Consider the following 25,556-nt stretch of genomic DNA (forward strand, 5'->3'; position numbering starts at 1 on the left):
CTTGTTCAACCGCATGATTTGGTTTGGTTTGCGGTTTTCATTTTACCAACTGAACCAAACCAAACCGCAACATAAGAGATGTTGATTAAACATATCTCACCTAGACATATTTTTTCTCTTGTTAGATTCTTTCTTTACTTTTTATTTAAAAATGTATTAATGTGTTATTTGAAATTTTAGAGAAAGATTAAATCTTAGTCTTTTGCATTTCTTACTAAATAGGATTATGTTTTGTCCATGTTTTTAACTTGGTTTATGTTGTTGGAAATATTGTAAAATGAAAATAAAATTGTAATATTTGATGAAATTTAAAACATTGCAGAAAATATGTTGTGTTTAAGCTTTTTAACTTGATTTTAATGTTGGAAACAAAAAATTGTATCGTCTAAAAAAAACCGCACAAACCGATCCAACCCAAACCGCATTGGTTTGGTTTGGTTCGGATTTTATTTTTGAAGTAAACCAAACCAAACTGTAAGTTTTTTTATTTTGCGGTTCGGGTGACTTTTACCTTCAAAACCGAACCAAACCGCGACACACCCCGACTACAAAAGGAATTTTGTAGCGGCAAAGAGTTTTTGGTTTAGAAAGTTACCACAACCTCATAAATCAGAGGCAGAAGACTTAAAGGCCGCAATTAGTTGGTTTAGCAGTATGAATTTAACTTGGGGGTTTATTAAACATGATTTTAAACAAGTTGTTGACGACATTTGCGATCAAATCAGCGTCAACTCTAAATATGGAGTCATTCTAAATTTTTGTAAAGTTTCGCTTAGTTATATAGTACAAAATTTTAAGATAAATGCTATTATGAGACAAACAAATTATGTTGCTCATCTATTAATCAGAGTAGTATTATCGCATGCTTGTCTCTAAATTCATGATCATGTATGTTTTCGTATTAATTGTGTTTTTGTAAAAGAAAAATTGTTCATAGGAAAAATGTTTTAATCTTTTAAATTAAAAAAATGATAAAAGAGTGTGCATTTTAATAGAGGATCATACTCGCATATCTTTGTGTGAAAAAGAAATAAATACCATCTTATTTTTTTAGTATATGGTAAAAAAATCATCTTTTTTATAATTGCATAGCTTTCTCTACCATTAACAAAATTGACAGATAATTTATTTCATATTTCTAGTTTCAATAGACACTCATGTCATCTATATCTATTGATAACTTAGTTGTTGTTATTGTTAACTTGGTATTAGGATTGAATATACGGTCATATGAATCAAATTTTATCATTTTAGTATGAGGATGTAGGTATTTGAGTTTGTTAACCATTGGGTAGGAGTTTGATTGCTCGTAAGTGCATATGAAAAAATATATCTTATGAGAGATCAATCTTTTAAATGGATCTCAATAATATTAAAATATTAATCTCTGCAACTGCGTGGAAATATCATACTTTACCAAAAAAAAAATTATGAATCAAATTTCATTGATGTCATTTTGACTATTCAGACTTTTATAATTTTGTTTGAGGACTATAATTTTCTTTTGAGGACATATTTTTTTCTTCTTTTTGAAAAGAGCAACGCGTTATTTATATTTGAGAGCAATTTCAAGAATCAACATTGGTTTTGCATGTAAATGCAAAGAGATGAATCTGTATTTTTTTGACAAGTGCAAAGAGACGAATCTAATTAGTTATTTTACGTGAAAATGAAGAAAATGTGACAAATTAAATATGCGAGTAGTAGGAAACAGTTGCTAAAGACGGTGCATTGTAATATGGTCGAAGTTCAAACTTCAAACATTTCACTTATTTATCTTAAAAGACAAATTCTAACTATTAAACTACTTAACAAAGAAAAATATACGAGTAGGAGAAATATTTCCAAAAATCGACTTCTTTATTTTAACGTTATTGTACTAAAACTATATTTAAAAAGAAACAGATAGATAGTTGTCTTTTTGTCCGATATCAAGTTTAAAAAAAGTATATAGTTATAGTTATTCAATTCTTGTTCTTCTTCTTTGTACATCCTTTAACATAGTGTAACATAAATCAGAACTCTTATATTCTGTATACGAATATCATAATTGATTACATCTAATAAATACATATATACTATACAATAAGTGACAAAGAAAACATGTAAAAAGGACGGAGGAGGTATTCAACAAAAAGATTTGTACCAAAAAAAAAGTACATGTACTCCCATTTAATAGTAGTAAGATATGATATATGATCAAAGACTATATTTTCTTTACAGCAGATACAATTTTTAATTGAGGGGAGAAAATAATTTGACCCTTAAACTAAGCAGTCCAAGGAGCAAAGCCACTTGAAAGAGATTCCAAGTTTACTTATGGATTATTCATATGTATATAAAAATTGCTTGCTAAATATTTTTATTGAATTGCATTATGATCGATGATGTTATATAAAACAATTGTTGATTGAGTTACGTGGCATTTCCTGATATGACATTAGTGATTCATTAAGATAAGAAGCTGGACTTAAAAGCAACCAAAAAGACAAACCCATAACTCAGCATATACTGCAGTGAACTCCTTAGGGAACATGCATCTGTTATTTTATTCATTAGCTCTGTTTTTAGAAAAACCGGTGGTTTGTTTTAGCATATATATAAGGGTTAAATATGTTTTTGGTCCCTATAAAATTGCAACCTTCTAAGTTTAGTCCTTACTTAATTTTAATAGCTTTTTTAATCCCTACAAAAAAAATTTACTTCTAATTTTAGTCCCTGCTAAAGTAAATTTTGTATAATTATCCTTAAACTCTTAAATTTTTTAACGATTCTTTTTATACAAGTTTAGAACACTACGAAAGATTCATTTACTAAAATCTATAATTTTTTAACATGAAATAAATTAAATATGAATTTTTTAAAACGACAAAAATTTAAGATATAAGTAACAAAAATATGGACGTAGAAATCAAATTTTTGCGATATTTTTTTCGGAGGACCTTTTAATAATGTTCTTAACACGCCTGTAAAAAATTGTTGAAAAACTTAAGAGTTTAAACATAAATTAAACAAATTTGGATTGAGTAAGGACTAATATTGAGTGCAGAAATTTTTTGTAGGGATTAAAAATGCTATTAAAATCAAGTAAGGACTAAACTTACAAAGTCGCAATTTTGTAGGGACCAAAAACATAATTAACCCTATATATAAAAGTTGAAATTTGTTTAGCCATTAAGTATGAGTGTAATATATAAGAATCTTGATAGTACTAAGCAATGCACCAAAAGTGTAATTGACTAACTTCAAACCCTAACGACTCTACAATCGATGCACTGATGGAATCACTATAGAGAATTCATACACATGAAGAAGTAGGTACTTTACGTGGCATTTCATGCATTATGACGAGTCAAAGAAAGTAAAACAAACTCATTTGAATTGGTTTGGTGGTGTCAGTTTAGGTCCTTAGAGACTAAGATATCATGTTCGATTCTCTCCGACGCCAATTTTGACAGATTAGTTTACTTCTTCAGAAAAAAAGGAGTAAAATAAAACTTGGCATTTCGTTTGTATGTTACCAACCATCATATGTTGATGTTGAGGTACATGATATTGGTTTTGAATGTTTTTTTTTTTTGTAGGAATGGTTTTGAATGTTGATGATCATTACTTTTGCATGTAGTCTAATTATGCCCAAGTTCATAGAGCCCACGGCCTTATTATAATGGTAATGAGAGGTGCAAATTCATCACATAAGATTCTTTAAATATCAATTAACAATTTTCATCAGGTCCTTGCAGCTAGCGTCGAATTTTTTAATGCAGAAAGTTATTTTTTTATAATCATAAAGAAACAAAAGCAAATTATAATGAAGAGGACAAAGGAGATCAAGTTACTATGTATACGTGTAAAACAAACAATGTAGTATCTTAATATGTGTGCACCAAATGGGTTAAACATTAGGCCTGTCCAAGGCAATTAATTAGGTGAGGTTTCAAAAGTGAACAAATCATTTTATAAGTTGGTCATGCTAACTAGTGTCTCGAGGTATTAATTAAAGAAACAAAAAATTGTAAATTTTGTATTGAAAACAATATTTTCAACACTTTTTAATATTTGATTACACAAATTCTAATCATACTTATTTCCTTCACTAGTGTGTTACAATTTTCGTTATAAGTTTGATTTCAAAATGAAAATGAAATCTATAAAATAAAGAGAAATGTTAACTAGTTCCCTAGACCATTAGTTAAAAAAACTAACAAGCATTTGTCAAGATGAAACCTCTGGGGTTCTTTCTTGCACTAGAGATAAAATGAAAGAAAACTAGCAGACTTGGATCATCTTATGAAATGATGCATTTCTCAAAAACTAAAATAATGTGAGTGAGGAGAGAAGATGAAGAAAAAAGAAGACATAATTAGGAGGGAGAGAGTAAAAAATACAATGTCTTTATCTATTTTTTGTCTCTATTTCTTTCTACTCATTTCTTTTCATCCAAACGAGCAGAGATAATTGGAATATTGCTTCAACTTTTTACTTCTGTCCATCCTAATCCTAACTACGTACAATCTCCACATAATCTTCCTTCAAATTTTCTTCACTCAAATTTTTATCTTTCATAACATTTCGCCGTCCAAACAATGTGTTATGCAAGCACACTTTATTTAATACTAGGAAATAATCACAGTATATTAAAATTAAAATTACATACTTAAAATGAAAGGCACACTAACAAGTATTTGTCAAGATGAAACGAAAAACAATCTTTTTACTATATGTGGAGTATTATGCATGTATGCTTTTAAATAAATATTTGGTTTTCTAAACAAAAACTTTTTTTTATACAATGTTTTTAGAAACCAGGGCGCAAAAAGAAGCTATCAAATGACAGTGCCTAATTGAACAAGGTCTGGCCCGCTTCATTGCCCATTTTGTATAAGCTTTCCTAATTGGGGCATGATCCTGGCACATATCCAAAAATGAAGAGGGGTGCAGTTTCAAGTATTGCTTCTTCATCATTCCAGAGTTAATTATTCAAGCATTACTCCTATTATAAGGATGTTAGATAATGATGTTCTTTTAATATTTTATTTTGCAATAAAATATTTTTTTACAAATGAGTCACTTGTAGAAAGGAAGGAGCATCAGTTTTATCAAATTAATCTTATTTTACAAATTTTGACCTTTTTTTTTTATAGATAGCAACAATAGTATGTTAATTTGTTAGTATCTATTCATTGAAGGTGAAAATTGATACCAAGACCACCATTATTACTCCAGCCACCAAATCCATTGAGCTTATCTTATATCTCTCGAGAGATATTGACTTGTTATTGATGGATATGCATATAATATTAATTAGAATGTGTCAACTTGAGATACGATGGTGGATTGGAGACTAAATTCTTGGAAAATATGTTTGTGGCCTTAGGTGGCCGATTGTTGTTGATTAACTCTGTTTTAAATTTCATCCCTATTTTTTACCTTTCTTTCTTCAAATTACCGGCGGAGGTTTGGAAAAGTTTGGTTAGGCTTTAAATAGATTTCCTTTGGGGGGGTGTTCGGAGTGAGAAAGATCTCATGGATGAAGTGGTCCAAGGTTTGCAAGTAAAAAAAATGGGGGGGGGGGGGGGGGGGGGGGGGGTGGGTGAAAGATCTAATGGTGATGAATAAGGCGCTCCTAGCTAAGTGGAGATGGAGGTTTTTACCTAAGAGTAATGATATTTTGACATCCATAATATGACAATTTTGTTGACAACCTTGTTTTTCTCACTTCTTATTGGTCAAAAACAATGGAGAGAGAAAAAAGAAGAGAGAGGATAACAATCAATATCGTGTGAGTATGAAAGAGAAAGTTGTCCAAAAGTTGTCAAAAAGTGGTTGTCAAAATATCATTTCTCTTTACCTAAAGGCGAGGCACTTTGAAAATAAGTGTTGAAATTTAAACATGGGGATGAAGTGATTTATATTTTCTATAATGGTGTTTGTCTCCCTATTGTAAGCCATCTTTGGATTCGATATGGCGGAGGGATATTTGTGGGTTGGGTAACACAAGCGGCCTGGATGGAAATTGGACCAATGCTCATTTTGTGAAGAATTTGGTGGATGGAGGCCGAACAAGGTTTTTGCACATTATACTATTTCGAAACAAAAGGAAAGTGTTGTTAAATCCATGGGTGATTGGTGGAGGGTGGTTGGATTTGGGAGCTTCCTTGGAGAAGGAGATTTTTTGAGTGGGAACAGCGTATGATGCATGCAGGGCCGACCTAAGGGCCAAGCAAGGGCTTTAGGCCTCAAAATTTTGGGTGAAAAAAAATGCCTCTAAAAAATTAATTTGGTTATAAGTATATAATATGACAGATAAATTACATACATTTGCATAGCTTAATTGATTACCAAAAAAGCCTCTAATACTCTTGGTCATGAATTTAAATTTTGGTCTCCACAAAATTGGTTTTATATAAATATTATGTTGAAAAATATATTTTTAAAGGTCACATTAAAAATTTTGCTTTAGGCCTCTTAATCTGTTGGGCCGGTCGTGGATGCATGTCAGAGGATGCTTGAAGTTTGGTTGGTGGAGGGTGTTTCACCGTCAAGATTACGTACTCCTCAATGATTTTTAAGTGGTTTGATGTGGAGTTTATGCTACACGAAAATATTTATATTTTTTTTTGCAAAGTTGGTGTCTTTTTGTGTGTAAATGAAAGAAGCGCAAAGGTTTGATGTTGGTTTGGCACATAGCTTTTTGGGCTATTTGGAAGGCCAGAAGTGATTGGATTTTTTTTGGAGAAAAAATATTTAGCTGTGGAGGTTGTCGTAAACCACTCTAGTCTTTTACAAATAAAACTATTACTCGTCCGATAAACCTAACTTAGTTGATAATGACATTGCATTACATATACAAAACTGACGTTTAAACCTTAAACATCTCACTTATTTTTGAAAGAATCTTAAACATTTCACTTATTCATCCACTTGACTACTTGAAAAGAAAAAAAGAAAAAAAAAATACTACTCAAACTACTCCCTCTGGTCTCAAATGTAAGAAACTTTTCACTTTTTAGGGTCATTCAATAATTGATGTATGTGTTTCATATTATGGACCATATACATCAATTATTGAATGAACCTAAAAAGTGAAAAGTTTCTTACATTTGAGACCGGAGGGAGTACACTAATATATGGAGTATTAGAGTATTATTAATAGAGTAAATAGACAATTACCCCCCTGAAATTGTAAGTTTCGTCAATTACCCCCCTGAAATTAACAAAACGTCAATTATCCCCCTGAAATTGCACAACGTAAATCAATTTACCCCCTCCGTCAAATTTTTCTGTTAGTCAACATGACGTTTTGCAAATACCCCCCTGAAGTTTTGCACTTATGTGCAAAATGCCCCCTAAACTTAAAAATTTATGTTTTTTTCTTATCCTTGACTCAAAAGATATTAAAGACAAACAATTAACGGTTATCTTTAATATTTAAGGTTATAATAATAATATATCCTCTAAAAATAATGCAGAATTAATAACTTTATATTACTTTAGCAAAATGCATGTTTAGTTCAATTTTTAAGATATAATAATTTTATTCAAACTTATCTTAAGAAACTGCTAGAATTAATTATTCAGGAGGAATGCGTGTCTCTAGCTTACTTTGTTGTGAATTGGCGTGTCTCTATTTAAATAAGTCATAAGTTATGGAGAATTGAACAATCAAATGACATTACAGAAACAAAATAAAATAACAGACCCCTTTAAGAATGAAAGAGCAATGTAAAGTATTAAAGTTAACTATTAATTGTTTGTCTTTAATATGTTTTGAGTTAAGGATAAGAAAAAAAATATAAATTTTCAAGTTCTGGGGGCATTTTGCACATAAGTGCAAAACTTCAAGGGGTATTTGCAAAACATCATGTTGACTAACAGAAAAATTTGACGGAGGGGGGTAAATTAATTAACGTTGTGCAATTTCAATGGGGTAATTGACGTTTTGTTAATTTCAGAGGATAATTGACAAAACTTACAATTTCAGAGGGATAATTGCCTATTTACTCATTATTAATACTATGTTTTGCGGACTAATACCTCAATTTCGTCCTTGAATTATCAGCAATCGATCAAATTCGTCCCTGAATTTATCGAAATATCTATTTAGTCCCTGAATTTTGCAGACGTCCATCAAATCAGTCCCTCCGTCCAAAAGCACCGTTAGTGGTGATGACATGTCCCCTTGCATGTTGTGTTGTCCTGTACACGTGTCAACAAGGCAGCCACGTGTACAAGGACGAAATTGATGGAAATGGAGAAAATTCGAGATTTCACTTTTGAGGATAATTTTTCCTGTGTTTCCAATTATACCCCTCAATTACCATTGTCTTTCATCCTCACATTTTCACTCAGAACCATCAAACCAGTCCCTTACCTTTCACCTTCCCGCCTAAACCGTCACCCTCTTCACTTCTCCAAAATCATCATCATCACCGGCGATCAACCGTGGAAAAGATACGGCTTTGAAGTCAGATTTCGTGGTTTGTCAAGGTAACGCCATTCAACTTCGTTTTCCATTCACTGTTGTTCGTTTCTCCCTTTTTTGTTTCCGTTTATGTGATTATCAGTTTTAGTTTTAGGCATTATTTTTTCAACTTTTAACATCATATCATGTTTCGTTGATGTTTGTTTGTGCGTGTTGTGTGTTTGATTGCGTTTTTTTTTATTAGTAATTTTAGGGTTTTTTGTTAGAAACTTAATAATTTCATATGGATCGATTTGGTTACTAAAAACAGAGTATATAATCAAGAGGAAAATGTTGATGGTACTCAAGGAATGGAGGAAATGGCTTGGGATACTCAAAGAAATGATGAAGACAATGTTGGTGCAACTGTCACCCAACAAACTCAACCAGAAACTCAACCTGAAACTCAACCTGAAGAAACTCAGTGATATATGTACCAAGGATCACAGTGATATATGTTGTGAAAATTCAAGGACCTCTTTGATGGTATTTTTATTAATTTGAGGATCGATTTGATGGATATGTATAAAATTCAGGGACCATTTTGATTGAATTTTTTTGACAGAAGGGTTTGATTCATTCATTTATAACCTCTTTTCATTACAACATTACATGGACTTGGCACAATACAATAGCATTCTAAACAACTCAATCAAACATAATACTCCTATCAAAATCTTAATCAACCTAAGCTCACTTCCTACACAATCAATTTTACCCATCAACCTTATCTTCCAAACCTCTTCTCTGCCCCTATCATTTGGCTTCTCTATCAACCTTGCATTTCTTCCATGACCAGCACCATTGTTTTTAAAATAGCCTAGTTCTTCAGCTTCATCAACCCACACAAAAAATTTACAATTTTCATCATCTTCCTATACAATCAAAAAACAAAATAAGTACTATTTAAACAAACCATTCACACATCACATAACCATTATTAAACAAACCTTATGTAGAGGGCAGACATAGAAAGGCCTTCCTGGGTTTTGGACAGTGTTTGCTTTTCTTACAACACAAATTCTAGGACACCAACAATGAAGCTCTCTCACATCATCATTGTACATAGAGCTTGAAGATGAAGACTGGCTGTTGTAGTTGTTTTTGCTCATACGCCCACCACCCATCATTCCTGAACACCGAATCTTCAACAATCACCAATGATTTTTTAATTTCGAAATTAATCAACAAAAAAATTAGGGTTTTATGTTTTTTGAATTGGGGAAGAACACCTACTCAATTCATGGAAGAATTTTGGGGGATTTTGAACTCTAGGTGACAAATAATAACATTAGGGTTCCAAATTTATATATTTGGGGAAGAAAGAGCAGTTAATTTGGACTGGAAGAGAGAGCCGTTAATGAGTTCAAGGAGAAAGAGCCGTTGCCAATTTTCTGAAAATCCATCAATTTGGTCCTTCGAAATTTTCTGTAAATCAATCAATTTGGTCCCTGCTTGCGTGGCATATGACGTGGCAAGCTTTGTAAGAGGTTAACGTTACACGTCACTTCCGTTAACAGACCAACTTAACGTAGGGACTGATTTGATTGACATTTTGTAAATTCAGGGACTAAATAGATATTTCGATAAATTCAGGGACGAATTTGATCGATTCCTGATAATTCAAGGACGAAATTGAGGTATTAGTCATGTTTTGCGTGGACTAAACTGGATTAGTAGAAAATTTTGAAAAATCAAATTGGACATTAAGTCGATCCCACATCCCTATATACAGCACTAGACACCAAATTCCACTCTCGCTCACATTACATCCCAAAGATTCCCAACGCTTTTTAAACCCTAGCGGCACTACTTTACAGTTCAAACCCTCTCTCTCTCTCTAGAACATGGCCGATCCCGAGCATCGCGAAGAGGAAGAGGCACCCGCAGTCGGCGATGACGAAGACACCGGAGCACAAGTCGCACCGATCGTCCAACTCCAAGAAGTTGCCGTCACTACCGGTGAAGAAGACGAAGAATCCATTCTAGATCTGTACGTACTTCACTTTTCCTTTTTCACCTTTGATTTTAGGGTTTTATTTTACATCGCTTATTGTTTTTCATCCATCGCAGCAAATCGAAGCTTTACCGATTCGATAAGGATGGAAATCAGTGGAAGGAGAGAGGTGCTGGTACCGTGAAGTTCTTGAAGCATAAGGTTACTGGAAAAGTTAGGCTTCTTATGAGGCAATCTAAGACACTCAAGATCTGCGCTAATCATCTCAGTATGTGTTGTGATTTTAATTTTGTGATTGATTTTACTGATTTTGTGTATTTGTTTTGCGATATTGATTTTGAGATTGTTGTGGTTTTTGATTGTGTTGTAGTTATACCTACAATGAGTGTTCAAGAGCATGCTGGGAATGAGAAATCTTGTGTTTGGCATGCTAGGGATTTTGCTGATGGTGAACTTAAGGATGAGCTTTTCTGCATTCGATTTCCTTCAATTGAAAGTGAGTATTTGTTTTCGAGCTGCATTTTGTAGATGATTTTGGTTTACCCGATGCTGTCATGTTTGGTGTTTTCTTAGTTATACTGATTTAATTGAATTGTATGATTTACTGTTAAGTGAAGTTGGTTACTGTTGATTGATTTGTTGATTCATATTTTGTAAGCGATTTGGGGGCAATGTCAATCTGTGAAGTTCGTCTGCATTGTTTTCTGTTATTAGTCAATTGATAGCATCTATTTTTGATTTGTTCCCCCAATTTAAACTTGGAATTATCTAAGCACAAATGTATTGTTCTTGACCTACTGTCTCCCGAAACATGAGGATTTGTGTGTATGATTTGTATTTCTGAAGTTGCTTGAGATCTATGCAAAAACACATGCCTTGCAAAGTTTTCAATTAGTCCCTGTGAGCTGAGAAAATTATGTAATGTTATATAATCTTAGCCATATTATAATTATAGTTAAGGGACATTCACTTTGTTTACTCGACTATATTGTGAATTTGCATTTGGAAGATTTCATTGAACCAACTTATTGGGCTTATTGTAATTTGACCTGTTTCACTTGTCATCACACCCGCTGTTCATTTTGATGTTTGGCCTTCTGCATAGTTGCCCATACGATAACTCAATTTTGTTATGGAGTATCATTTAGTGAAGGTATTAGATATCTTGACATGCTTCTGTTTTGAAAGAGTGTTTCTTAAAACAATTAAGTTGTTGAGTTGTTGAAGTACATGATATAATTTGGATTGCCTCAACTTTAAATATGAACTTCACAATACATATTTATAATCTTTTTAATAGGTTTTAATCATTTTATATGACCCTGTCTTTCAGACTTAAAATGCACATTTGACCTTAGTCAAACAACTTTATTTATCAATAGTAGATTTAAAATGTCTTTGATGGTTTCACTATAGTCATGAAACAATATCAATGCATGTTTTTCCAAGTTTTAATGATGCGTGTTCAGTGTGTGTAATTTATTATTATAGATAAAATTCTAAATAACAGCTTTTTAACCAGCCCTTACGGATTTGATCACTGCATATCATATGTGATTGATATCTCAGATTCTGAGTATTCGTAAGTTTTAGAATATCATGCCGTCCGCGATGTAACAATTAAAATTTCCTAGCATATATAGATAACTCGCTATTCTGAATTTCCTTTCATTTTTTCACTGTGCAATGGCTGTTACATGCTGTTTCTTAACATCTTCAGCTAATATTTAAGATCACAGCTTCATGAGCGCACTGTCTACTTTAATTTACTTTAACTCATAGTTAAATCTTTGGTTGTAGTTCTGTGCTCATAAGAGCTCTTACTGATTCTAAGATAACTTTTACCTGTTTACAAGTTGGATAGAAAACTGCTTTAGCAGTTTAGTTAACCTTTTTGTAAAGGTTACCCCCCTCCACTTCAGTTTTAAGGATTCAAACTGCATAGTCTGCACAATCTATATGATCATCTGCATGTGCTCTGTTTGGCCGGAGTATATAGTAGTTCTGTAACGTAACATGCACAAATATCAATATATTGATATGTTTGACATATTCTGTGTAAACTTACCATTTCTGTGTCTGTCAGATTGCAAAAGCTTTATGGAAACATTCCAAGAAGTTGCCGAGTCCCAGAAGCAAGTGGATGACCAGGATGCATCTGCAGCAGCTGTTCTTGTTGAGAAATTGACTGTTGAAGACAAGGCTGCTGATGCAGAGAAGAAAGATGAAGAGAAGTCTGAGGAAAAAACTGGAGAGAAAGAATCTGCATCAGAGGCAAGTAAGGCAGACACAGATAAAAAAGTTGAAGAGCCTGCATCCTCTGCTTGAGAATTCTTTATTCATATTTCATACTACGATGCAATCCGACAAGGTTGTGGTCGATGTTTTTACAGCCCATGTCTTTGGATATTGTCATACTTAAATAGTCATCAGGTTGTCATTGTCGTTCAATTGAGCTGTTTGTGTCTTGTGTTTTTGTCCGCACAACAAGCAAAACTAGAGTGTGAATTGAGACTTGAACTGGTTGAGCTTTTGGGGTCTGGGAGTTAATTTCATTTTACATATGTATTTTTTGCAAGTAATGAGTCATGTTGATTGGGAGGGTGAGAATGGCCAAAGTCACACAGGCTTTTGATACAGTTTGTTTGAGTTTCATATTTTGGTTAACATTCATTTTTGGTCATTTATCTTATTTTTCTAATTTCAGTTTGATGCGTGTTTGGTGAATAGGGAAACCGTTAAATGAGAAGCAGCTTGATCTTTTAACTCAATAATTCAATTAGATATTGTTTTAAGCAAGTTATATTGTCGTGGTATTTTTTTATAAAAATATTTTTGATGTGGTCTTAAAGGTGAAGGTTAGGATACGTGTACACTCTTTTTGTGTGCCATACAAAAAGTTTTCTTAACCCTTGATAGCAAGTGAACCAGTTTTATGTGTAATTCTAAATTGACCATTTTGTTGTTTAAATCAAAATACCTCCCCAAAAGAACCTAATATACTACTTTGGCCAAATTAATTTCTTCAGTATATATTTTATTAATTGTCCAGATATCATTTATGAATGAAGAACATTTCTACCAACATCAACACCAACCTGAGTTTCTTCTTTCTCTCATGTTCTCACTCTCGCAACAGCATTTGGGGATGTCTCATTCACCTTCACCGTCATTTCTCTCACTCCCAGGTTATCACACTCGATAGGCATACCACTCTCTCGTTCATTTCTTTCGATTTGTAGACCTTATTTCCTTAACTCATCTTCATTGCTGATATTTCTAATGAATGTCCAGAATTAATGCCTCAATTAAAGTCAAGAATAATATTTTATAAAAGGTAAACCTAAAAAAAAAATTAAAAAGGTGAAAACGTACACAATTAATGCCCAGAATTTTTTTTCAGGGGTTAATGCTCAGAATTTATCTTATGATATGGAAAAAAAATATCGTTAACATAAAGTATAATCATAAGTTTACAATTTTGATCATTAAACTTATCGTTAAGCAAAAAAAAGTTTACTACAATTTTGATCATTTTTCAAATTGAAAACAGGGTTAGTTTGGACAACAAATATCATTTTATTTATTTTTAAAAATTGAATCACTAATTAATTTAAACTCTCTAAAAAACACTAATTAAATGTTTGTCCAAAAATAATTAATGGTTCTTATAAAACGATTCGTAAGTCAAAAAAATTTAAGTAAATGTTACTTACTATTTTTCTGAACAAAATTAAATGTTTTTTAATTAACCAGGTTTTGTATACGTCATTAATAAATTGCATGACATAAAAAAAATTGGACTAAATTTTGTCATCAAATGAGTAAACAATTCATCAAATTTTAATTAATATTAAAAAATCCGTATATATAATTACATATAATTGGGGGTGACTTTGCAAATACATACATTGTATCACATAAACCTACTAAAGAGTTAACCCTTCTTTAATCCAAGCCATTGAATAAAATACTAATATATCAATGGTAAAAAAACTCATTTTGTATGATACACAAAAAGAGTTGCTTGTGCATGTTAAATGTCACCGGTCTTCAAATCGGTGGCATTTAGTATACACACTGCACAAATTTGTGCACAATACACAAGTTTTGGAAGGTTAATTTTCTACCATTTGGATCAAAAAAGAGCACGATTTTATTATGGTCTACCAACGCTATATTTTTTTCTCATTCTCTTCAACCTTGCAATCTTCCCCCTCCTGGACTGCAGTAGACCCGCCACCATTAAACCACAGGCTATGTTTTTTTTATTTATAAACAAGACTACACTATTATTAAGAATGGGTCGTGTAACAAAAACAAAGGAATAAAGCTTCATCTCTCTAATTCCAACCACAATATTGCTAAAATAAGTTATGGGCAGATCTTCATTACCCTTCTAATCAAAACAGGACAGTCACAGTCACTCTCAAATTCCACCTGTTTAAAGCAACACTCCACTGCCATACCCATGGTTTTGTACAAGGTGTGCGCTTCATCTGTCAGATCCAGGCGTTAACCAAGTAGCTGCTGCAAGGAGAAATTTGAAGCATATGGACCACCCTTTCTCCTTCCCATCTCTCTCTCAAACCTGATTTTGTCTGCTCCATATCAACAATTTTTTTTCAACTCTATCTGATTGAAATTAACAAAGCAACTAGAAAACCATGGGTTTTTTCAACTCTATCGATTAAATCTTGGATGTTAAAAACTTTAATTTTTTTTTCCTGAAAAAATCAAGTGCAGTAGTGAAAGATAGAGAAATGTTTCTTTGTATCGTATAAAACTTCCTTAGTGTAGATTTTTTGGTAACAACCTACAAACAAACATAATTATAATTGGATTTTTTTTTAATAATTAACAATTTGATAATAAAAAGGGAATTTGTATGAAGATGATGATGAGTAACAAGAGGAAGATAAGGAGGAACAGAACCAACATTGCTTGCTGCTGCTCTACTGTTGGAGAAAGTTACTGAGATCCGATACTGACAGACTATAATAAAAATATGCTCTCTAGTTGATCTAATGGTCAAAAACAAATTGACCTTTATAGTACACAAAGTTGTTTGTGATGCACAAATTTGTGTAGTGTGTATCCTAAATGCCACCCTTAAAATCTATTCTCGTGTGGTCTTTCCCTAAAAAAAAAAACTATTCTGGTGTGGTCTAAAAATAAAAAATATAAGCTCTAATTATAAGACTAAAGATATTATGATAAGAATATTATGATTTTCTGTAAAAAAGCATTAATGTATTAGTAATAAGTTTGTGGAACCGTGCTGGTTCCTAAGAATAATTATGAATACCTTAATCCTTCAAAAAATTTATCACCTAAAAATACAAAAAAGTATAATTTTGAAGTTCAGGCTTCATATCATTTTATGACAGTGTAACCGCGACAATTTTGACAAACATTGAAACATGCTGATGTCTTAGCTTTTCAATTCAGTCGTTAATTATTTGGAAGAGTGATTTTACAATAGTAGAATCTAATTATCGATCATCATAAAATGGTAACAATATACATCACTAGTAAGTAGTAAGTACCTCCTTTGAAAATATGTCACCTCGTAATAGCATATAAGGAAGAGAAATGATATTTGTATAACCATTTTTTGACAACTATTGTGACAACTTTCTGTCTCATACTCACATTATGTTTTTACTTTCTCTTTCTAATACTTTGGTTTTTGTGTCAATACCTCATTTTCTTTGTAAATTTATGATTGTACCAAAAGTTGTCATAAAAATAGTTGTTCAAATAACACACCTCTGTAAGGAAAGAAGCCCGCACCTTTTCCTTCATAACGGAGACAAAGGCAAGGAAAAATTCAAGATGAGAAAAAATATCAAAAATTTCAGTGAATGGACGTGATTACAATTACATCTTGGATTAAATTTTGAACTTTCACAGGGCAAAACTAACACTATCAGTTCACAATGAGTTACAACATCATTTAACGACTTAAAATGTCGAGTGTCAACACGTAACTAGACGATAGTGCAAGACGCTTCTCTGGGAAAAAATCAAAATTAAATTACTATAGTTTACCCTCAGAATTTACATCCAACTATATGAATCTATCTATAATATGACACCTAAAATGGAGGGGAAGAAACTCAACAAAAAAATGGCAATAAGAAAGAAATTTAAAGGGGAAAAAAAAGAATAAAAGTGAATTACTGTGATTCTTTTCACCAAATACTTTATAGCCCATGCTCTTTATGTGCCCAAACTACATAAGAGAACAATGACATCATCAAAAAATCTCACCACTCGAGGTAGAGGAGGCTCTTCATATGTTCTTCTCAAACGGCATGTCCGTCATGGGACTGGTGAGCCATGCAACATAAGGTTCTCTGAATTGAGCTTGTCTCAGTGAACAGTTTCTTTCATGCTCTCGTGTCTTCATCATCATTTTTCAAACTTAAACCACTTCCAGTTTGCATAAAGTGCTTCATCTTCATAAGGCAAAGCACTAGTTGGTAAGGGTCCTAATTTTGTAGAGACAATAGGAGGAGGTAGTTTTTGTTTATATTTCTTTGCCATCATATCAGCCTCCATAAATACTCTCTGTATGGCCGAAAAATGAATAAGAATTCAATACAACTAAATCCATAGAAGAAGTTTTAATAGGATAATAACAAATAAATAATTACCTCTTTATTTGAAAGAAAAAGTCCAGGTTCACTTTCAAGGTCGGCAATGCTGCATGGTAAGAAAAACAACTTGTCATCAACAACATGAATATTGTTGGTTCTGCTAAAAAGACTTATTTTTAATGCTAAAAACGTTGTTCCTGTAGAAGAACCGTTCTTAGAGCTCGACTACGTACGAATCAAATTTTGAATCTTGGAGGATTTTCATGTTAGGTGAATAAATTTTGTGCATTTACATGTCTCAAGCTACCTCACTCATTCATTTGTTTATGTTAACCAAACAAGGCCAATTAACCCAGAAAGACTTGATACACCCAACAATTACAAAAGGAAGTTAAAGTCAATAATCAATTACCTCAGAGAGATTTTATCGGGGAACATTGACCTCACAACAAGAGCCTTAACCTTCTCATCAACGGAGAGTACGTCACTGACAGAAGTAACTTCAGCTCGAGTGATATTTGAAACATGCAGCAACCCACTGAAAGGAATCCAACATGTTCATTTGGAATGCAGCTTGATAAAATATAGACAGGTTTAATCCAAAATTAACAATTAAAACTTATGAAGGTGATATAGAAACCTTACAGATTAAAAGTTGCAGTACATGATACATATAAGCCTATTAACAGCAATGCAGCCATAACAACGATAAGGTAGTAGGGTACATATCTGAACGTGAATACTAATACCATGATAGAAACAAAGATAGTAAAGAAAATTATGCAGTAACAAGGGTTGATGCACTTTATATATTTGTTAACTTCATCAATTTTAACACCGTAGCTATAAAATTATGCCAAATTTCTCATTTTGGATCGAAAACAATAAACTGCTAGAATTGTTGTAGATAAAAAGCAAGTAGGGCATTCACAACCGGATCCGTCCCATTGAACAAACCAAACCATACTATTCGGGATCGGGGTTTACCCTGTCTCATAGGAGATAGTAGGATCAGAACAACTCGTTTGAAGCGAAGCAGGGATTTAGGTCTTGAGGATGCCAAACCAAAAGGGCTACTGAAATCTATCAGGCACCTAACTGGTTCCTGATTCAACCACTGTGCCTGACAGGTTTGTTCTATTCCGGTTTTTAAAACATTAATCTTATGATAATGAAGAGATTCCTGATACCAAACCAATTACATATCCCTAAGGGCTCATGCAGAAAGCAAAATGATACTTGAGCACATTAAAAAAGTTTTAAATGAAATTACAGCAGCAAATAAATGGAAAGGAAACATAGATGCAATCCACTATATAGATAACAATGACGGGCCAGTTTATTTCATTAGAGTTAATGCAGCTCAGAAAAATTCCACCAAATTCAAAGTTTCACAATCTTTTGAAGTTAGGAAAACGTCTATATGTTGGTGTGCCGCCTGATTTACCTAATGCATTCATTATCTATATTTTCCATCATCCATCGAAAATAACTCAAATTGAGTTATATTTTCAAGGGCTTGTTATCTATAACCAAGCAATCACTCACCTTCTGTTAGTTTTTCCAATCTTAATTTGTGCTCCATATGGAAAAATCTTTTTTACAGTTCCGTCTAAAACTGTCCCTTCACGAAGATATGCCTTTTCCTGTACGTCATTTCACACAGCAGGAATTTCAGATGATAAAAAGAAAAAAAGCAAAAGATCTAGAAACTCGAAACACCGATGCAAGAAAGTAAGGAAAAATAGGAAATAGACATAGATTTGAATACTAACCCAAGCTTGCTTTTCACTAAGCACCAAAGAATTTTTAGCTTCATCTAATCGAGTAATTTCTACAAACATACGACGCCCAACCTACATCATCATGATCACGTATCAGCAAGAGATTATAAGGTAAGTAACTACACTTAAGAAGATTTTTTTTTTTGCCCTTGACAAGAAGAACGTTCCAAAACTGCAACTTACATTTTCTTTCAATTCAGTAAAGCTATTTACTCTTGTCACAAGCTCAGCTTTGGGTAGGAAAGCTCGTAAACCCTACACATCCGAATTCATGAAGAAATAAGCATTTACTCAAATAATGACACAGGAACATAAACTTCAAGTCAATGGGCAAGACCTCAATCGTTGTTAGCAGGCCGCCAGTATTCCACTCTGTAATTCTAACCTCGATAGGTTCATTGAGCTGTTGTATCTGCCCCAAACATTAAAAAGATCAGATTAAAATCTCACTAGCATTAGATTTATGTCATTAGACTTTACAAAGTTAAGATTAGTAACAGTGAGCATTTATAAGATAATGGACATCAATTTTGCTATTAGATAACATGCATTTCCTTTTTTACTAAATTTCAGTATATATAAGTATGATGAAACATTTTCCTACCATTTTGATATGAAATGACAAACAACAGTAGATGTCACTTTTGGTCCTCCATACATATACTCCAAGTCATTCAGACATGTCCATAAGCTATTTTCAGCTAATTTCCATAAGCTCTTCAGGATAACTTAAGAAAATAGTTTATAGCTTATATGAAAACAATTGGACTTTATTTTATCTTTTGTTAAGAAACAGCTTATATATAAACACTTATATGATAAACGTTAATCCAAACGGGGCAAAAATTGGATACATTAATCACCATTGAAGAGCCAATTTGGCATTGCTAATAAATGGAGAACAAATATGGTCTCATGTGTATATTTGGGGACCAAAACTACTGTTTGCTAAATAATGAACTCTTCAAACTAGTCATTAAAACTATTTAATCCAACTCATAAACTAAACATGGAAGTTGAAAACTTGGAGCATCTACTAAACTAAACATTGGATATGAGTAAAAAGGAATGAAAGAAAGATAAAAACCTGCCTCACTCGATGCCAAGCAATCCGACGAAAGAGCCTTCTAGTAGAAATCAACGGTCTACCACTAAGTGTTCTACCTAAAACCTCAGCAAACAAAATGGTTCCAGTTTCTACAACAGGCCTTCCTGGCACTGATACTCCACTCATTACTTCATCATTCTTTACAATTCCCATCTTCCCTTGAACCGTAAAATTCTCGGCATCCTTGTTCACATCACATAACAAATGATCCATTTCTTTACCATTCAAAGGAAGCACTTCCTTGGTTAACATTGTACCTAGTAAGTCTGCTCCAACATTTACATCAAGTTTGTTTTCATTACCTGAAACAACAACACCAACCACAAAATCACCAGGTTTTGGCTCATAATACTCAACATTAACTTTCTTATCTTCTCCTTCTTCTTTTCCTTCATCCTCTTTTTCAACCTCATCACTCACATAATCTTTTTCTTCAGAAACTTCCAATTCCAATATCTCATTATCTTCTTCAACATCCTTCACATAATCTTTACTACCTTTGAAAAACTTAAAAAAAGGTGCTAAAGCTTCCTCTTCAGAAGGCTTCTCTTGTTCCAACTCAACTTCCAGAACAGGTGAAGGCTTGTTCAACAACTCAACTTGAATTTCATCATCAATGGCTTCTCCAGCTAAATCACTTGAAACCTCATCAAACCCACCATTTTTAGAGCAAAACTTGAAGTGGGTATTGCTCAAAATAGAAACTTTCTTAGAAACAATTGAACCATGAGGAGTGGAAAGAACAATATTGGGAAAAGAACAAACTTTCTTATATGATTTCTTGCTGAAAATGAAGGAGTTGCAGTTGAAGCATAAGGAAGAGTTACAAGGATGAAGTTGAAGAATAAATGGCATCTTTGTATGGTGAAACTGAAACTGAACAAAGCATTATCTTTGGTTTTCAGTTAGACACATCACACAACAACAACATTGGTTTTTTTGTTTTATCCTTTTGAGGGTTCTATGTCTCTGACTCTCTACCTTTCTTCTTAGTTCAATTTTGATATATCCAAATAAATTATTTTCTATAGTGATTGGGAAAATTCTTTAGAGCATTTAAATTAGGGTTAAATGTAATTTTGGTTCTTTTATTTAAAAAAAAAAATAAGTTTTTGATCCATCTATTTTAAAAATTGGTTTTATTAATCTTCCTATTTAATTTTTTTAATGAATTTTGGTCACCCATCTTAATTTTGAATATTTTTTATGATGTGATATATTAATTTACGATCTAATAAGTTCGTATGGAAGTTCTTCAAAAAAAAATCATGACCTAATAAGTATTGTCATGTCAAAATGAATAAGATATGAAAAAAATGACACTAAAATGAGACGAGGAATCAAATTAAAAAAAATGACAAAAAACCAATTTTTAAAATAGAGGTAAAACTTTATTTTTTTTTTAAATAATGAGACCAAAAGTGCATTTAAACCTTTAATTATAGATTATAGAACATTTATTATTTTTTTTCTACATTTATACTCTTATTTATTATTCCATTCGTATTTTTTAATGTTGGAAAATGCTAACAAGTATCCTTAAGACACTTGTTAAGAAATTTAAAATAAAAAATTTATCTTGAAAATTGTGCATTCAGCACATTAAAACAACAAAATTGTAACTTTTTCTACATTTCATCAATCATTTTTAATTTTGAATCCTTAACATGTGCCCTTAGGGCACTTGTTAGCATGACTCTTTAATGTTTTGTTGTTGACCACTTCACACCTTTTTTTTTTTCTGTGAATAAAATGCGCTTACCACTGTACCCAACTCAATTTATAGAGATATTACATTATATATGTAGACACACACATGAACTGCGGTTCGAACCACATATTCTACACTTATTCACCTTATGAAGTGAATTTCCAGATACTCGGTAACTTAACAAAAAAAATGGTTTTACCACTACACACATGTCAATGTATAATTTTGCCAACTAATATCTTCGATCATCTACTACCAAAAATTATAAAAAAGACATTAATAATTTAAAAATATTCATAGAAACAAATTGAACAATATCTTATATATTAACACTTGTCTTTATATATTCATAAAAAATATGATTAAATTAGATTATGTGAATAATGCATATGATCAAAAAGTTGTTGAAACAAAAATCTTTTTGATGAATGTTTTAATGATAACAAACCTTATGGAATAAACACTAAGTTTTATGAATGGTCATCTACTGATGTTTGCACTTGAGTCTTTTCACAGAAGTTGACAAGAAAGAAGTCTCTTACAAGTGCATGTATATACTCATTGAAAGAATACCAAAACAGTAGTATCACAATCTCAAAGAAGATATAAAAAGAATATTGTTTGAATCAAATGAGTGTTGATTGAAGATTGAACAAGAAGATGAATTTATGATCAATTGACTCATCCTCATCACCACATGGTTTTCAACAAAGCCTTAAAGATTCGAGGAATAAAGGGTTAATATTTGAAAGGAATGATCTTCAAATAGCTTCTAAAAGAGTTTAAGGAAAAGGCACAAAAGTTTCATTCAAGAGAATGATTGAATGTACCTTCATGATTACATGCATGCCTAAAACTAAAACATCTCAAAGATACTCAATGGAGAAGAAACATTGAGATAAATCATTTCATCAACAAACTAATTCAAGGTTAATTAACTGAGAATGTATTGTCATCTCATATAGAAGAGAACATTAACAACTCTGATGAAAGAATGTTCTCATGATGAGGATTCATATTGCACTTGAAATTATTCTCATCATTTCATCAAAATGATTGGAATCAACTTTGAAGAGAAACCAATTCATGAATAAATTATTTATCAAGTCATTCATTAATGATATTGATATCAAAGAAGAAAATTCATGATCATACGCTTAGATATCATAAAAGACTTATGATGATCCAAGAATCTTACATCACTATTCAAGATATGATTTGAAGAATAGAAATCAATCAAAGGAATTTTGACTTTGAGAAAGGTTTCTCATGTTCCTACAAATATCATTCTTGTCATACAAAGTGAAGAAAACATCCTCATTTGATGTTTTAAAAGATAACAAAAATATTACAATTATTATTTTGTTATTCACTAATGTGTTTTGTGAGAATGTTTCAGTGAGAATGTTCTGGAGAACGTTCTGGTCACTGTTCACAAAGCAAATAAATAATTTTCATCAAAAGACAAGTCATCAAAATGGAAAGCATGACATAAATCCAATACAAGAATTTGTCTTGGGCCTTAATGATTTTTGATCCATTTGAAGCAAAGCCCATTAAGGAATATGTCTCCAAAGTTACTACCATATGACATCATCAAAGACATCATCTTATGACATCATGCAATGACATCAAGATGACATCATCATAAGTGGCCTCCAAGCTTCTACAATCAAGAGAACAGCTGGTTGCACTTTTACAACTCATTACAGCTAGCAAAAGCGTGTCAAAAATTTCTCAAGTCTATCTGCATGCAGAGAACGTTCTGGAGAACGTTCTGCAAGTGCAAAATTTCATGCTTTCTCTCCAAGCAACTAAAGGAAGCACATTCTACATAGAAAAACGTGTCCCAACAGCTCTTTTATGCAGTGGGCAGCAAGTCTCTCATTCCTATAAATAGAAGAAGGCTATGAACGTTAAAAGCAAGAGTTTTGATAAAAGCTTTGATATCTCTCTCTCTCTCTCTCTCTCTCAAAGCTAAAGAAATCAATCTCTTCATCAATCTCTTTCAACAAACACAAAGCAAACTCCATAATCTTTCACTATATTTATCATCTCTATCTCATTCATTGAGAACATCTTTTTGAGTTTGTATTTGTAAAAGGATAGTTTGTTTGAGACACAAAGATCCAAACAACATCCTACATATTTTTGTTTGAGACGCTAGATCCAAACAACATCTTTCTTATTCTTGTTTGAGACATTAGATCCAAAAAATCATCCTACAAAGTGATAACTAGATCTCAAGTCTATTGGGCTTAATAGTTTGAGATAGGAAAGTTCCAACCTTTCTTGTGTTATCAAGAATTGTAGAAGCCTGCTGAGGTTGATAATACAGGTGTACTGGACTGATCTGGTGTGATCAAGACCTTATAGTGTTGGTTAGAAGTTTCTACCAACTGTATACTATAGTGGATAATCTCACACGAAGTGTGGGGACTGGAAGTAGCCGGGTTTGGTGAACCAGGATAACTCTCCTGTGTTATTCTTCTTTCTCTCTCTCTTTCTCTTTTATTTTTACACCATATATACACACACACTATCACTTCTAACTAACTTTCCAGAGTTCTCTGGTCCTTCTATTGTTTTATTTATTCCAGTCATATATCCAGAGTTCTCTGGTCACTTTATCGCTTTATTTATTTCAGTTATATATCCAGAGTTCTCTGGTCACTTTATCGCTTTATTTATTTCAGTTATATATCCAGAGTTCTCTGGTCACTTTATTGCTTTATTTATTTCATTTATATATCCAGAGTACTCTGGTCACTTTACTGCTTTATTTATTTCATTTACTCATTCCAGAATCTTCTGGTCCTTGTATTACTTTATTCATTTCAGTTATATAATCCAGAGTTCTCTGGTCCTGTTTATTTATTACTTAATTATTTATTTAAGTTATATTATTACCTGCTTAACCCTTACCAAGAATTTTCTTGAGTAACTATTTTCTTTCAGAATTAAAATTAAAAGGGTCACAATTCAAACCCCCCCTTTCTTGTGACTATTTCTTCCACTTCAATTGGTATCAGAGCCCGGTCTCTGAAAAGGATATAGCACTTAACAGTGCTAGAGGAAAAGATTCAGGAAGAAGTAGTGTCAATATTTGCAAAGTGTTTACCTCCACACAAGAAGAAACACGTAAAAGACTTTACGATTCATCTTCAGAAAAAGAAACAACCAACATTTGTCAAATGACAAGTTTACAATACAGGGAAGTAATTGTTTCTGATCCTAACTTTAGTTGCAATGATTATGATAATCCTCTAAGTAACTCATACACTTTATCTCAAAAGTATAAAATTTTAAAAAATCAATTTTGTGAGATATATAAAGAAAATGAGAAACTAAAAATCTTGAATTATAAATACCTTCAAACCATTCAAGAGTTGCAGAAAACTCATTTTACATTGTTTAAACAACAAAAAGTTCTCAACAAGAAAAATCTCGAAAATCATCTTTCAAAATGTTCTAGAACTCTTGACGAAAATATCTTTTTAAAAACAGAAGTTGAGAAATCGAAAAATGGTTCAACCAAGTTTGTAAAATCCACTAAAGCCTCTCAAAAGATCATTGGATCTGAAATGAGGATATTTAACAAAGTTGATTTGAACTACAAAACTTCTCCAAAACAAAAGCTTTATGAAAACTTTTTTGCATCAAAAAGGAAGGATGATAAAATTAGAAAAAGATGTTCATACTGTAATAAATATGGACACCTCCACTCAAATTGTTATCATAAGAAAAAATTTGAGAAAGTTAAAGAAGAAGGTTCTTATAAATTTAATCATCCTAGACCAGAACGTTCTTGTAAGAAAAAAATTGAGAAGGTTAGAACAAAATGTTTTTATTGCAACAAATATGGTCATCTTGAATCATTTTGTTATCATAAGAAAAAACTTGAAAATATTATATTTAAAAAGTCTT

General features: G+C 32.2%; 2 protein-coding genes across 2 annotated transcripts; one reads left to right on the forward strand and one right to left on the reverse strand.

The window, feature by feature from the left end:
* Nucleotides 1-10,220: 10,220 nt before the first annotated feature.
* LOC146958201 (ran-binding protein 1 homolog b-like) lies at nt 10,221-13,104 on the forward strand. Its single transcript, XM_085739773.1, has 4 exons — nt 10,221-10,457; nt 10,538-10,689; nt 10,792-10,917; nt 12,508-13,104. The coding sequence occupies exons 1-4, from the start codon at nt 10,312-10,314 to the stop codon at nt 12,747-12,749; spliced, it is 666 nt and encodes a 221-aa protein (XP_085595899.1). The 5' UTR covers nt 10,221-10,311; the 3' UTR covers nt 12,750-13,104.
* Nucleotides 13,105-16,275: 3,171 nt separating this feature from the next.
* On the reverse strand, nt 16,276-20,836 carry PDE338 (Nucleic acid-binding proteins superfamily). The gene is made up of 8 exons (XM_085739774.1): nt 19,898-20,836; nt 19,148-19,222; nt 18,994-19,065; nt 18,802-18,882; nt 18,575-18,672; nt 17,439-17,564; nt 17,084-17,132; nt 16,276-16,997 (listed from the first exon to the last, which is right to left on the reverse strand). Exons 1-8 carry the CDS (start codon nt 20,771-20,773, stop codon nt 16,839-16,841), a joined length of 1,536 nt encoding a protein of 511 aa, XP_085595900.1. The 5' UTR covers nt 20,774-20,836; the 3' UTR covers nt 16,276-16,838.
* Between the last annotated feature and the right edge of the window lie 4,720 nt (nt 20,837-25,556).

This window comes from Medicago sativa, chromosome 1, assembly GCF_051527215.1.
Source record: "Medicago sativa cultivar Bolivia chromosome 1, Bolivia_mono, whole genome shotgun sequence".
In the NCBI taxonomy this organism is placed as follows: domain Eukaryota; kingdom Viridiplantae; phylum Streptophyta; class Magnoliopsida; order Fabales; family Fabaceae; genus Medicago; species Medicago sativa.

What these genes read in the sequence shown, in the direction of transcription:
- LOC146958201 (XM_085739773.1), top strand. Translation starts at nt 10,312, where the DNA reads ATGGCCGATCCCGAGCATCGCGAAGAGGAAGAGGCACCCGCAGTCGGC. An exon ending in GAAGAATCCATTCTAGATCT is followed by an intron (nt 10,458 to 10,537) that starts GTACGTACTTCA and finishes CATCCATCGCAG; the next exon opens with CAAATCGAAGCTTTACCGAT. An exon ending in GATCTGCGCTAATCATCTCA is followed by an intron (nt 10,690 to 10,791) that starts GTATGTGTTGTG and finishes ATTGTGTTGTAG; the next exon opens with TTATACCTACAATGAGTGTT.
- PDE338 (XM_085739774.1), bottom strand. Translation starts at nt 20,773, where the DNA reads ATGCCATTTATTCTTCAACTTCATCCTTGTAACTCTTCCTTATGCTTC. An exon ending in CTTGGCATCGAGTGAGGCAG is followed by an intron (nt 19,223 to 19,897) that starts GTTTTTATCTTT and finishes TGTTTGGGGCAG; the next exon opens with ATACAACAGCTCAATGAACC. An exon ending in TTTTTCTTTCAAATAAAGAG is followed by an intron (nt 16,998 to 17,083) that starts GTAATTATTTAT and finishes TCGGCCATACAG; the next exon opens with AGAGTATTTATGGAGGCTGA.